Below are 15,429 nucleotides of genomic sequence, written 5' to 3' on the forward strand. Positions count from 1 at the left end.
ACAACATAATTAAAACGCTATCGCAAATAATTTGCAAAGATCCGCTACCGCAATTTTTGCGCAATTGCGACAGCTGCGGGATAAAGCTCTGCGTAAACAAACCACCGTAAAGTGGAAGGACCGCAATGCAGCACTTTCGTTAGAAACTTGATCTTCGAGGATACGACAAATCCTCGAGAGCGGTTTATTGTTAAGTCAACACCACTGATTGGTCGGAAACGCGAAACTTAAATTGGATTACATTTTAGACGGGGACAATGCACCGGGACAGAATTCGACTCGGCGCGAATTCCGGCCTAGATATTACGACGATTATATAATGGGAAATCTGTCTTAAGAGAAGAAAAATTTCGAATTATTCCAGCTCTCTATTTTAATCTGGCTTTAAAAGCTGAGAAAATTCTACATAATGTAACGTTGAATGCAGGATTCGTCGGAATTAAGAAGCTTAATTACAGATTAGGATGTGAAGCGGCGTTGAGCGTACACGAGTAAACAGCAATAGCTGTAGCGTAATATAAAATTTAATTTAATTTAACATACCACTTGAATATCTATTATTTATATAGAAATTTAATTTATGATTTAATTATCTTAGATTGGAAGCGTCGGAAAACGCATTATTAAAACACATGCTTTGATAATAGAGAATCTAGAATATAGAGAATTAATTAAAAACTAAAGTTTAAAGAAATATCGATATTGTATCGTACGAATATATAATTTGATTATCTTAAAAAAAAAAAAACTAATTATCTTAGGAGAAATTTCAAGAATTACAAAATCTAAAAATAAATATTAAAATTTTTTGATGAAAAATCAAAACTGTTGCAAAAGAATATTCTGGCGCAACGGATATTATTGCAAAACAAAATATAACAATGATAATCGTGTCGATTAAATTAATTGCAAAGTCTTGCGACAATAATAATAATCCATAGGAGGAAAAAAATGGGATGTGACGAGCAATAAAAAGAGTAAATTAATTGGTGACTAATCTGACATGTTCGGGAGAGTAATTAGACATATTCGAGCGATCCTAAAGATAAAAATTAATTTCGCAAATCCCATGCGGACAGATTTCTCGAAATAAAAACGCAAAATAATTCTTGAATCACGTGAAATAAGCATTATTGGCCCAGAGGAGTTTTCGAATAATCGATGTCACACAATCAATCTGGGTGACAACAATTCTTCATGCAAAGTGTTTTGAAATCTCTCAGATAGAAGATAAACAAAATATGAAATGACAATACAAATGGAAATGACAATAAAGAATGTAAATTGTTTAAAGAATCAAAAATATGAATTAAAGAAATATGGTAATAATTTTAATTTGAAATCATGTCAAGTTATTAATTAAAAATGCAAAATTTCAATATTACAAACAATTCATAAACATTAAACATCAAATATCTCATAATGTTTTAAGAAAAACATGCACTTATTGTCACATGAGAAATTTAGAAGTTGACAAAAAAAGAAATGTTTATCTTTTACATACATAAGAAATCAGATCGATAGAGATTAAGGGGACTAATACGTGAATATAGAGGAAATGAGACAATAAAATTCACTTTATTACCACCGTTATTATTGAGTCATATGGCCTAAAATTTCCATGGTGATGGTTGAGAGGGCAGGTTAATGGCAACAGCGCGATGAATCTCCCCAAAGTCCATTCGGGATAAAATTAGAGATCGTAGGGGGACGTGTGGGAAAGAGTGGGGGGTAAAATTAGGGCGTTCGATTGAACGTGGAAATTGATTTCAGGTGAGGTCGAACGACTACTACGCGAATATCGACAAAACCAGGAGCTAGTACGAAATATCGGTGGCCATTTCTATCAGATCATCTATCCGGTACAGCTACGGCATCACGAGAAAATGGGGATATCCACGAGAGAAGTCGGAATGTCGAAGGTAAAATCACGTCGCTTTCTACACTGTTTTTCACGCGGAGATACTTTTTAAATTCAATAAAAATTATAAACATATTAAAAATTATGGAAAATTATAAATTATGAAAGGAATTATATTAAATATAAATATTTTATATATATATTTTTTATATATACATTGATGTATATATTTTTTAATATTACTTAATACATTTTTTTAAATATTATAATAATATTAAATATCCCATTAATATAATAATTAATTGTATCGTATCAATGTAATTTAGTTTCCTCAAAGAGGTTACGGAGACGGAGGATATCAAAATTCTAGAGGCAGAATGAGAGTAAGTTTTGTAACAGAAATTTTGATAATTTTTTAATTATTAATGTAATTTTGTAGACAAATAATTGTATTTAAAATATTTTTAGCAGCGAAAATTAATTGCAATGTTGGCATTTTCAGACAGGGAGACATTTTCACCGGACGTCCCTTCTGATCAAGGCCTTTAATCACAAATTTCGCCTAGATTTAGAATTAAATACGTAAGTATTTTCGATTACTTGTGATTAAAATATATATATTTTTTAATATATTGCTAGAATTTTACTCACAAATAACTCGAATTATAAAAGAATTAATTAAAACATTTTCATATTTATTAAAAGATTAGTATGTGTTTTTGATGAAAAAAATCTTTTTGTTGCAGGCAACTTCTAGCTCCAAATCTTATACAGAAAGACTTTTTATCCGACGCGGAACAAATGAGTAAACAGGTAAAACATTCCCAGTAAAAATACAATCTTATATGCAATAATCTAATGACACTTAAGTGTTCACGTGATGCGAACCGACACATTTACGATTATTGATAAAAATATATTCTCTTACATAATTGATTATTTCGCTCTACAAGCTGTTATAAAACGAGTTTAATTTAATTAATTGCTTTTGATATAAATGGTCTTATTACCGTGTCAGAGATCTTTCCAGTCATGAGCGCTAAAAAGGACAAGAAAGCTCTCTAAAAAAAGCTCTTTAGATATCGAGTAATGACAGAGTTATTTTAATATCACAAAGAGAAAAAATGTCACATATACAATATTTTAATATATACACTGTATTATATTATTCGTGTTGCTAAAACACAGAAGCAGAATACTATAAATGGGAAGATTTAAAATTCACGTGAGACTTAAGAGAAAGACTTTGGCGATAAATTCAAGGTGATGTTTTAATCTTTACAGGAGATAGAACATTGTTATTATCATGGCACGGTGAGAGATTATCCAGGAGCTAGCGCTGCTTTTCATACGTGTAACGGTGTCAGCGGTGTCATTCATTTAGGCAACGAGACTTTCGTCATTCATCCATTTTACGGCGGCGATTTGTCGGTCAGTGAAATTACATTTTATTAATTATTATAAGAAAATTTTAGGTGTGCATGCGTGGATACACTCGTATAGGAACTATCAACATTTTTTAACGAGTCTTTATTATATAAATAATAATAAAATATTCTTTGGAAATAATATTTTTGTACTAAAAATTATTAACAACAACTGACAAAAGATTAATAACTGCCGCTGTTATTGCCAAGAAATATCAGAATGATTTTAAATCACAATATTTATCACAAGAGAATGAAAGCCTAATTTATGCCAACTCACATACAACAAGAGCGCATTGTGTCAAAATAATATTCGCCAACGCGACTAAATTTTCGCATCAAAAGCTTTGGGTTCGAGCTGGCTAATTTGGCTTGATTTTATTACTAGATTAGACATAACTTCGCGGAAGTTTAGGTCGTGCTATAATTAAATGGAATGTCGAGTGTCGGGAACGAGTGCAAGATGGCCGGCGAGAACATAAACTACATGCAGGCCTCTCTTTTAGCAGAAACATCCTCACATTATATTTGAAGCCCGAACAAAAGTTAACAAAGGCTGCGCTAATTCGGGAAATCTTGAGTGGCGTGTAAAAAATCGCCGGCAGAAGCACACTTACGGACTATCAAAGACCACTTCCGATCGATACAAAAGAGACGTCCGTGAAGCAACCAAATACATCGAAACTGCCATCATTATCGATAAGGCTATGGTACGCATTATTATTAATTTATTATTTATTTTTAAATATATTTACTTTTAATATATATAATCGTAATAACAATACTTGTATTTATTTATGTGCATACAGTTTGACAAAAGAAACGGTAGTACCAGAGCTGAGGTTGTTCACGATGCCATCCAAGTCGCTAATATCGCAGATTTGGTAAGCTCGATACGCGCGTAATTAATTTATTTATCTCGGCAGGATATACGCTAAATTATGGATTTTTTTCACAGTATTTCCGTACGTTAAACACTAGAGTCTCCGTCGTATACATCGAAACTTGGAAAGGTAGCAACCAGGCGCAAATCGATAACGGTATCGACATCGTTCAAGCCTTGTCACATTTTAATGATTATACGACGCGGAGAATGTTTCAAGTTGCTCAGGATACCACCCAATTGCTCACGTGAGTTCATTGTTCGTTCTTCAATTTTTCCGGTAATAATTTTATTTTTAATATTATCAGTTTTCTGAATAAAAATTGAGAATATAATATGCAAGAATAATTGAATAAAATTATTAGACATAAATAATTCATATTTTGATATATTCTCGTGACGGCAGGGGTGAGACATTCTCAGGTGGAGAATCAGGAGTGGCTGTACCCTCGACCGTGTGCAGCCAAAGATCCGTAGGAATTAGCGTCGATTTAAATACTTACGAGCCTCATCTTTTAGCTGGTACCATGGCTCACATGATCGGTCATAATATCGGCATGAGCCACGACGATGGAAGTCAGTATATCATGCATTCATTTATATTAATTCTCTTATAATCGAATCTTTTGTGCAAGCAGAAAAATAATTTTCTTTCCCGGGAGCGATAAAATTTTCTGTTAAAAATTCTAGGAAACGATTGCAATTGCCGCGACTGGCACGGATGCATCATGGCTCAATCCATCGTCGGCTTAGAAAACGTTCAGCCGTACAAGTTTTCAGAGTGTAGTAAAACTGATTATACAGAAGCCTTGAAGACCGGCCACGGTATCTGCCTTTTTAACAAACCAAACGAGGTAAATCGGATATCTGCTTGAGATTAATTAACGTTTCGATCGAATTAGAGAAGGGGCTCGAACGGGACTTCAATTAACATTAATCGATCGAATCTGCCTTGGGTTATAGTTGGAGATTAGAAGATCATGCGGAAACAGGGTAATCGATGACGGGGAACAATGTGATTGCGGATCGATCGAGGAGTGCAAGGAGTACGATCCTTGCTGCGATCCTATCACCTGCAAACTGACGACGGAAGCTGAATGCGCGACCGGTCCTTGTTGCAACAATTGCAAGGCAAGAGAGATAAGATCCGTTCATCCTTTAACGAGCAGCCTCTCGAAGTAATAGGCATAGTGATAAACGCGCATCCTATGCTTAATATTAAATTACATTATTACAACTGGTTCTCAAAGAAATTTTCAAACACATTAAAGCAATTTAAAATATATTAAATTATTTGAAATTCTTTAATACATAGTAATATGAAAAATGAATCAGGAAGAGAATTGCATCTGTTATTTTAATTTAAATTTTAAGTTTTTCCAAAATGTATCAACAATTCAATATATAAAATTGTAGCTCCGTGCCCGCGGTGTCGTCTGCCGCGAATCGATGAACGAGTGCGATTTACCGGAAACATGCACCGGTTATAACGGCCAATGTCCGCCGGATCTCTATAAGAAAAACGGCAGCCCGTGTGCAAACGACGGACGTTGTTTCAACGGGGTGTGTCCAGCTCTTGATTTGCAATGCGAACAAGTCTGGGGTTACGGTGGAACCGTCGCCGATGAGAAGTGTTTCGAGCAGTTCAATTCTAAAGGATCCATCAACGGTCACTGTGGCACCGACGATAGCGGTCATTTTATCAAGTGCGACGTGAAGTGAGTAATTAATGTTTTTATTGCATATATAATAAAAAAATGAAAATTATAAAAAAGATAAAATTAAATGAAGAAAAACAATTCGACATCCATATTGGCAGCATAAATTCTTATATTTAAAAAAAATTTAATTATCATGTTAGTTTATAAAAAAAAAGAATTAATTTTAATCGTAAATTTATAAATTTAGATATAATATTGATTTAAATGTCAAGGCGGAAAATATTTTCCTTCCTCAGAAACGTTCGTTGCGGATCTCTTCAATGTCAGCAAGGAAGCAAGCAGCCAGTAATCGAAGGAATGAAGGATTATTATTCTAGAACTATAATTTCCATCAAGAGTCAGGAGTACGAATGCAAGTAAGTATTTAATCAATCAACTTGCTATTAATATTTAATCAAATCAAATAATAATATCTAATCAATCGTTCGACACAATTTGACATAATATTATTAAATCAATTATTCCGATTTGTAAGAGCTACGACTGGAAAAGTGGAAGGATCCGACGATATACCAGGATTGGGACTGGTTCGTGACGGCACAGTTTGTGGCCCTAATTTGGTAATTATCGTCTAAATAATACTCTATATTCAAATTGTGCACTCAGTGAAAACTATTATACGTAGCTTTGCCTATCTTCAACTAATTTATTGATTCTAATTTCGCGTTTTCCATAAATTCCTAATTATGTATTTTAGATTTGCATAAATCAAACTTGCTTGAACGAGTTTCCGCACATGGATGGAGAGCTTAAGTGTCCTAGTAGTCTCGATAACGTAGAATGTTCGGGAAATGGCGTAAGCATATTTCATGACATATAATCTAGATTATTTATTCCTAATAAACGATAGTGATAAATATAATAATTCTGATATAAAAAATTAAGATAAGAGAATATATTTGTGTGTGAATTACTTGAAATATTCGATTTTTAAAGAGAATGCCCTTATATTCAGTAATAAAACTATATAATAATGTCTAGAATCTTTTTAATTTCATTTTCTCTCTTTTTTTTTTTTTTGATTTCATATATAATTATGTATGAAATTTAAGTTTTAAAGTGGCACATTGAATATGCCATACAATTAATTTATGTTAAATCTTAAATATACATATATGGAATGTTGCTCGATGTTGTTGCTTTGTTTGCAGATATGTACGAATGCTCTCAAGTGTTACTGCAATCTCGGTTGGAGCGGACCGGACTGTTCTTTACCGCAATCTATCCCGGCGCTATTGCCGACGACACCCGAACCCGAAGTAGTCCATAAATCTGATTCTAAACTGGAGAAGAAAGAGACCCCCTACGGTAAGCTACGTTGGCTCTTTACGCCAAATTTTTTCATAATTATTAATTATACATATATTTTTATACATATAGAGGATAAAAGCGGGAAATTGATGCGCCATCGTTCTTGCAGAATTTTTTTAAATGTTATAATTAACTCTCTAGCACGCATGTAAATCAACACACAAGATTTCTATATGACTTTCTATTATACGAATTCGCAGCGTGAATTTGATTTTATTACATGCTTTCTGGAGAGTTGAAAGTTGCCTGAAAGGAGTCGAATAATCGTCTCGATACATTTATTATTGCTATAGGAGTATTTATCATTCTTATATCGATGACTCACTTTAAAAAGACAGCAAATCAAGGAATATGTAATCTGAAATTTAAAGTAATTTATAGATTACGTAAAAAATTTTTAGATTACAATTTTTTGAATATTTAAAAATATGTTATTAAGACTTTACATGTAAAAATGCGAATAAAAATTTACACAGCTGCATTTTGCAGATTAATTTAAACACTTAAAATGCGCTTTGCATGAAATCTGAGATATTATGCTGTTGATATTTGAATTGAGTTTTCGATAGAATACATTTTACATAAAGTACGTTATTTAGTAATTATTATTTATAATATTATAACGATATGAGAGAAAATGAATAGGATATTCCAATATTCCGTATTAATTTTATATCGTAGAATTTAAGCGTTATAAAAATATATAATACTTGTAATTACATTACAGTCGTGGTGCTTGTTTTCATACTTTACCATTATTAATTATCGAGTTATTTAACCATTATTAATTATCATTGAGAGTACAGAGGACTTCCATTAAATCGTTATCAGTCATAATTATATAAGTATTGAATATATGAGTATAGGAGGTAATGAGTGATGCATCCGTTCAGAAAATTGCATAATTATAAAATTTTAATTATTTTCCAGTTTGCGATCGGAATTCTTTAATTTATCATAATTTTTATAAAAGTCTCGTTTAAATTTTAATTTAAAAGATTACATTTATCACAATAATCGTTACATCAATAAAATTGCAATTATGAGCTCTAGATAAGTGTTTGAAACGCAAAAGGAAAATAAACTCTAAATAAAATCTATTAAAAAATAGTATAATCTCGATTAAAGATCGATAGCCAGATAGAAGCTACTATGGTTTTTCGATTTCATATTCGATCACCGATGAACCCCGTCTCTCTGAAAACGATTTGGGCCGAAAGCAATGTCGTTTCCGATAAAAAGGAAGTCTACTGTCTTTTCAATTTTAGCAATATGGGTCCAGTCGATCGTCCTAATCGACTTTAGGCTCGCGATAAGGCTAGAGATAGGATTTTTTAGGGTCATACTATCAGCTGTGCACATAAAATTAGATACGTATGTGATCTCATATATCGTGTGAGAGTGAAAAAGAAGGATCCTTTTGTATCCTGTTATATATCCTTTTAGTATTTTCTCGGTCCTTCCGGATGCGACATCCCCGCTTTTATCCCTCAAGCAATACTTTTAGGCCATTTTACCGTTTATAGAAAAAATGATTATAAATTAGATTAAAAACTTTGGGATCTGAGATCCCTGAGTTTAATAAGTTCCAAAAATTGTATGTTTCTTTTCCGCTTTATATTTCTTTTTGTTGTACCTTCTGACTCTCTGTACCTTCCTTTCTCGTGTTAAGTAGTATATCTTACAATTAGTATAGATATATGTTAAAAATTATATGTGTTATGAAAATCGTCCGAATTGTAGAACCTTCTAACTGCTTGAATCAAATGTATCTTCAAGACTTTCTCAAGAAGAGAAAGATTTCGGAATTTTTGGCGTTACAAAGTTTTACGATTAAAGAGACGATATCTTCATATATTAGGATGTAATCACCACGCAATGCACACAGTCACGTACACAGTCACGTATAAGACACACATATGCACACCGCATGCGCGGGATACAAAATGCTTGATCATTTCAGGGGGTACCAACAACAATCTCTCCACAGGATTGATGGTAGTGATCCTGGTGGGTGTCGTGACGGGCGTCTTCCTTTGTTTTGCACTAATGGCTGTTTGCTACAGGTACAGTAACAGCGGGAACAGATCGCCCGCGATCAAGGCCTGTCGTCTTCGTCGTCGTAATTCGTGGCTAGCTGGATGATGATGATGATGATGATGATGATGATGATGATGATGATGATGATAAGGAGGCATCGCACGCGGCCATAAATGCTCTATCATGATATCGATCACTCTTAGCCTATTCTACTCGGTGTTCACTCTTATTCACATACTCATATAAACGCGAGTTGCAGAAACAAAAGTCGCTGCGTTCAACTTACATGACGACAAAATTATTTATATGTATTGTTTCTTATTTACCTCTTGTTTTTCTTTGCTCTGTTTAGTATTGCTGAATAAGTTACAAGAACCAGTATAGATAATCTCTTGAAACTTTCTCCGATCCTATTACTTGTTTTGCAATTTAGATCGCTTGCGTCTTTAGCGTCATCGATACTTCAGTTTTCAGTTCACTTAGAATCTAGTTATCTCGTTTCTAGTATCCTCTAGATTCCTCGCTAACAATAAGAAGAGCAGAGTTGTTTTAGATGCTGTGAATTCAAGATTGTTTAGTTCGCAACACTTATAATTTCATATGCTTCATGAATCTTACTTTATCCTATAAATATTAAACATATATTTAATTTTTCCCTAAGATCCTTAAGTCATATATATCATTTAGATATTTAAATGTGTTTATCATTAGTTAAAAAACAATTATTGATTATAAATTATTAACAGTCATTGATTAAAAATTCAAATATTGTTTAATGTGTTCTTTTTCTCTCTCTCTCTCTCTCTCTCTCTCTGTCTCTCTTTCTCTCTTTTTCTCAGCTGTATTTAATAATATTTTTTCTATGAAAATAGAATGCAGCTGGTTTTGTGTCTGTATCGCTCGCATACATGACAAGATATATGTACATCTTTTTTTTTATATATTATATATTAATAATACATTGTCACTATGTGGTGTGCTATGGATGTGCTCATGGCATAGTGATTGTAACTATGTTGTTCGAACGAAGACTTCGATCTTAGTTAATTATCGCGTTTCGAGGGACAACAATAATTGAAAAAAACGCTGTACATTAAAAAATAAGAGTATACTCAGTTAAACATAAGAAGAATATGGTAGGAAGAATATGATATAAATATAAGTTTGAAAAATGTCATGTCCTTATAAATTCGTTGACATTTCTTTTAAATAATTTCATATATTACACAAAAGAAGAGAAGTGTCAGATAATTATAATAAATTTTGTCAAATAACAAAAATGTTTATATTTTACATAAATAACTTTGGGCTGTCCCTCAAAAGGCGATGTCGAAAAAATTAAACAATGTGCCAGCTGCTTGTATGCCCTATGAAAGCATGAAAGAAATTGATTAGCGAACCTATTGAACATCGTCATTTTGATTGATGAATTGATAATTGTGTGCAATTTGGAGTTTGGAGGATGCTTGCAACAATCGATTTTTTCGAATCAATGAAATAGACTTTTTGCGAAAAGTCGATATTTTGATGAATTAAGTAATTATTAATCCTTTCGGCAATTGTTTGCTCAAAATATATTTTATATATTCTCTATATTATTTAATTTACTTATAGAGTTAAGTGTATATATATATATTATTATAACTCTGATAAAAGAATATTTATAAAATAAAAGTTAACAAGACAGAGGAGCTGCTTTTTCTCAAAAAGAATATGAAAGCAAGATATCCTTGGGTTCTCTCAAATTTACGGACATCTACATGTCATTGAATCCTTGGATATTGAGATCAGCAGATTTTAATGTTCTTCCTGAATGTTGAATTTTTCGATTTCTGAGATTTTTGAAACCTTACAGATCTATGGATTATTTATAGGATTTTTACATAATTAAGATTTTAAGTCTTTAAATACTAATAATAAGATACATGGATTCTCAGGTCTGAGAATCAAGAAATTCTAAAAATTTATCAAGCATAATCATATTACCCTGATTATATGAAACTTGATAACTTAAAACTTGCAGATTTTTACTTTTATTACTAACGATTGAATTTCAATGCTAAAAATACAACGCTGAATCTGCATTGTTTGAGTTATGAGGTTTGGTAATTACAGTAATGATATATAGAGTGTTCATTTTAAAACGCAACTTAAAAAATATATATATATATATATATATATATATATATATATATATATATATAATTGTACATCGTGTTTTTAAACCTAATAATAATAATAATAATAATAATAATAACATAAATAAAACTTTTTTTGATTGCATTATTTTAAGAATGAATACTCTGTGTGTTAGATCGCAATCGTCTACGTATATATAATAATATACATATATGTGTATGTCTCTCTTCACGTGCTGATATTGGCTTCTCTGTTTCTTGTCTGTTTCTGTCTGCCATCTCTGTCTGTCTGCATGCTGTGGGACACTCGGATACGAAAATACCGAATCGAACCACCCTCCTGCACTGCGTAAACTGCAATGGTGTAAATCCTCGTTTTGCAAAACAAAAAATAAAATGGCTCGCCACATCTGATGATAACGACGATAATGATGATAATGACGATGATGCTGATGATGATGATGCTAATGATGATGATGATGATGTGATGACGACGAATTACATACATACAATACGCATACAGAGAACTACCACGGCTCTAACACTGTATTTTTAGTTGGTATGCTCATGTCGGTGGTAGGGGGTGTTTTCGTAGTATTTGCTCTGATGGCTCTCTGCTACAGGTCAGTCGTAGTACATAAAAACTTCTCCCTCTGTCTCAGGTTAGTGTGCAGAAACATACACAAGTAGAACTTTTCTCTCTGTGTCCTTTTTTTCTCTGTCATTTTTTGTCGTTTTCTCTCTCTCTCTCTCTCTCTCTCTCTCTATCTCTCTTTTCTTCTCCCTTTTCTCTCTGTATGTATGATGGAAGCGCGGGATGGAAAGAGTGTGTTAAGAATGAAATGCTGCTCTTCGGAAAATTTGCAATATCGCTTCTTTTCTTAATCAGTCTTCGATTTTGTTGCTTCATGTCGCTTTCACGCTAGTGTTCATTAATAAAACGCAATGACATAAGTTTTGACATATGTCTATTTTTATTATTACGTATCTAATTCGGTTACATAATTTGTTTTTATTTGATGATCAACGCCTATTTACAATAGTATACTTCTGACAAAACTGAATGTAGTTTCTATTTAATTAATAACAATTTAATACAATTATTTAATATAATTAATACAATTAGATCCTTTAGATTTTTTTTTTAGAATTTTGTAGATTTTAGTAGCACTCATATGTTTTACAAAAAAAAAAAAAATTGTTTTAAGAAATATTTATTTTTTAATTATTAATTAGAAGATTGCAAATAGAAGTTTAAAATATAGAATGCTCGCGTCAAGAAATTCGATTTCAAATTTTTCGAAGAGATGCTTTGCTCGCATACGCTTTTCTCTTTATGCATGTATGTACACATTATATATACTCACATGTGCATATATCTATACATATATGCATATATATTGGGTTGGTGCAAAATTTCATCCCGTTTTTTTTACTAAAAGCAAAAAACGGGACAAACTTTTACACCAATCTACACATGCATATATTCATATTATTAAAATCACGGTACTTATTTCTCTCGTACATTTTTCCATTTTTCCTTTTTTGTCACAATCCTAATTTTAATTTTCTTTGCTAGCAATGAAAGAAGTTACATATTAAAATATTATAACATTTGCCTTTAAAAGCACAATATTTAATGACAAAATTTGTCTCAAATTATCTAAAATATTTACATATTATATTTCCTGATTGATATTACGCACGTTTCAAAAATAAAATATCTTTTTATTTTATAAAAAAAAAAATTGAAATAAATTTTTATTACCCAGAAATAAAATATTACCTTCTTATAAAATACATTATTTATTTTTAAGCTTGATTTATCTTATCTATTTAACCTTAAACAGTATATGTACAATATATTTCTCTTTTCAAAAAAACTACTCTTAATTTTTTAAATAATAATTTTAAAGTTTATAATAATTTCAAAAATTATATAAACTTTAAAATTTATTTCTTTTTTTTACATTTTTTTGTTTATATCTTCCGTATCAAAACAAAATAGCTATAAATTAATCACTTGGTAAATATCTTGTTAACATTTTTTCTTACATTGCTGAACTTAATGCTGTTTACGGTTAAACTGTCATTTGTTTTTTTGCTGATTAGTTAATGGGTACTGCAGTGGGGAGGTGATCCCTGTAAGGGCAGCTGCGGATGTACCAATTGACTGGTTATCTATTTTGCTTCAAAATTATCTTTTGCATGTCAAAAGAATTCGTTGACTTTGAATGTAAATTGACGACGTTGATTGAAACACGAATTTTTGTAATGTAACTTTGTATTATCCATAATAATTTTGATCACAGAATTATGTACGTAGACTCTGATGAGCCTCGTCCGTCAGCTTAAGAGGGATTACAGCGCCAAGTTTGCCGATGGACTCGTTTGTCAGAATAAATCAATACAAGGACAATCATTGTTGAGTATTGAACATTGTTGAATATTAATAATTATGAGATGTATTGCAAAGTGCTGCACATTAATCAATGTCAATTAAAATTCGATCAATTATTATATTAGATTACTATTAAAAATAATATTATTTATTTGTGTATTTGATATGTGTAAGGACTTATGTATATTTAAAAAAGTTCAGAATTAGAATTAGTATCACATCAGCAGAAAATTATTATCTGAATTATCTTTATATTTCAGTTATTTCAGGTAACTTTTTGATATCAATTAATATAACTAACAAAAACTAAGCTTTTTACAATTAACTTAATTTAATTAATTGACAACTATGTTCATAATCAATAACAATATTAATCAGTCCACGCATTTGTCGCATTAATCCCTCTTAACATTATTAAAAACATTGAAAAATTTCTTTGACTTCAAACGAATCTCCCGCTAGTCTGCATGTGCTTTAACACTTTTTCCCGCAATATGAATCGACAAGCTATGCGTAATCGGCGAATTTCTCGCAGAAGGAAGAGCACCGTCCAGAAATATGACCCGCCGTACTCGAAAAAGCCGCAGCAGAAGAGCTACAGCGGAGTTTCCGGTAATCATCATGCGGAAGCCGCGGCGTTGGACACGGTCAACAAGATCCTCACTTTCGGCAGAATGCCTCATTACAGGTACGACGGTCATTTTGTTGCTTATTTTGCTAGTCACTGGCTATTTTGAATTACAGAATATTCTAATAAATTGTATAACCGAAGAACTTATCTAAAAATTAGCAGATTTTGCAAGAAATGGAGTATACAGAGAATATTAAAATTGAGTTTATCAAGTGGGATTTTTAATATTTACTGGCGCATAAAGTAGAGAATAGATTTTAAAAACTATGTCATTTATGACCAAACACATACAAATTAAGTTAATGTTTGTAAATTAAAAAATATTATAAATTTCTAAAATTTAATTACGGTATATATTAGTTAGTTAAATTTTTTATTTCTTATTTAATATTTACATTTTTAGCAAAAAATGTATATATTAATTCTTATGTATATATTAACTCTCTGTTTATTTAAAAAAAATTTGAAAATTTTATATCAATAAATATTTTCAATTTTATTATTTTACTTAAAACTCTGTTTCTTTTTCTCTTAAAACTCTTTTCTGTTTTCTTTTCATACAATTAAAATATCTTGATGTTAATAATGTTGTGTTGATTTAGGTATGGATATAGTCGTCGATATATACTCGAGAGATTAGAAATCTCAAGCAAATTACTAACGGAATAATTTATATAATGCTTATAATATAATTAACTAGCAATGATTTTTTACTAAAAATTTCAAATTAAAGATTTTTATAATAATGGGGACTATACAAATTGCTATATTAACAGAATGCATATTAATATATAAATATTATGTACACATTAATAAGAGCATCTCATTACATCTTACATCCCGTTTCATTTTTCATCATATTTCTCATCATTTCTCGCAATCAGCAAATCTTAATATGCATGTTAAACATATTCTTTTCTTAAACCATTCGCGATATCCCAGAACAACCTACAGATTAATGAGTAACATGCGTTTATCGATGTATAATGTAAGATTGATTGCAGCTCGAAATGCTT

At 31.3% G+C, this 15,429-nt stretch overlaps 1 protein-coding gene across 20 annotated transcripts in view; it reads left to right on the top strand.

The window, feature by feature from the left end:
- Positions 1-15,429, top strand: part of LOC126849513 (disintegrin and metalloproteinase domain-containing protein 11) — a 39,280-nt gene that overhangs the window by 14,474 nt on the left and 9,377 nt on the right. For 11 of the 20 annotated variants that reach the window (XM_050591434.1, XM_050591418.1, XM_050591431.1 and 8 more), the window contains exons 3-20: positions 1,774-1,922; positions 2,188-2,244; positions 2,364-2,443; positions 2,608-2,674; positions 3,146-3,292; positions 3,795-3,998; positions 4,098-4,172; positions 4,247-4,419; positions 4,578-4,747; positions 4,862-5,025; positions 5,135-5,302; positions 5,588-5,889; positions 6,129-6,248; positions 6,368-6,452; positions 6,590-6,688; positions 7,044-7,200; positions 11,905-12,043; positions 14,318-14,470. In XM_050591434.1, coding sequence (XP_050447391.1) covers positions 1,774-1,922; positions 2,188-2,244; positions 2,364-2,443; positions 2,608-2,674; positions 3,146-3,292; positions 3,795-3,998; positions 4,098-4,172; positions 4,247-4,419; positions 4,578-4,747; positions 4,862-5,025; positions 5,135-5,302; positions 5,588-5,889; positions 6,129-6,248; positions 6,368-6,452; positions 6,590-6,688; positions 7,044-7,200; positions 11,905-12,043; positions 14,318-14,470 — 2,509 coding nt within the window. Of the gene's footprint in view, positions 1-1,773; positions 1,923-2,187; positions 2,245-2,363; positions 2,444-2,607; positions 2,675-3,145; positions 3,293-3,794; positions 3,999-4,097; positions 4,173-4,246; positions 4,420-4,577; positions 4,748-4,861; positions 5,026-5,134; positions 5,303-5,587; positions 5,890-6,128; positions 6,249-6,367; positions 6,453-6,589; positions 6,689-7,043; positions 7,201-9,166; positions 9,270-11,904; positions 12,044-14,317; positions 14,471-15,429 lie in introns of all 20 variants that reach the window. The other 9 variants (XM_050591435.1, XM_050591426.1, XM_050591421.1 and 6 more) reach the window with 8 other exon arrangements.

Source organism: Cataglyphis hispanica, chromosome 5, assembly GCF_021464435.1.
Source record: "Cataglyphis hispanica isolate Lineage 1 chromosome 5, ULB_Chis1_1.0, whole genome shotgun sequence".
In the NCBI taxonomy this organism is placed as follows: domain Eukaryota; kingdom Metazoa; phylum Arthropoda; class Insecta; order Hymenoptera; family Formicidae; genus Cataglyphis; species Cataglyphis hispanica.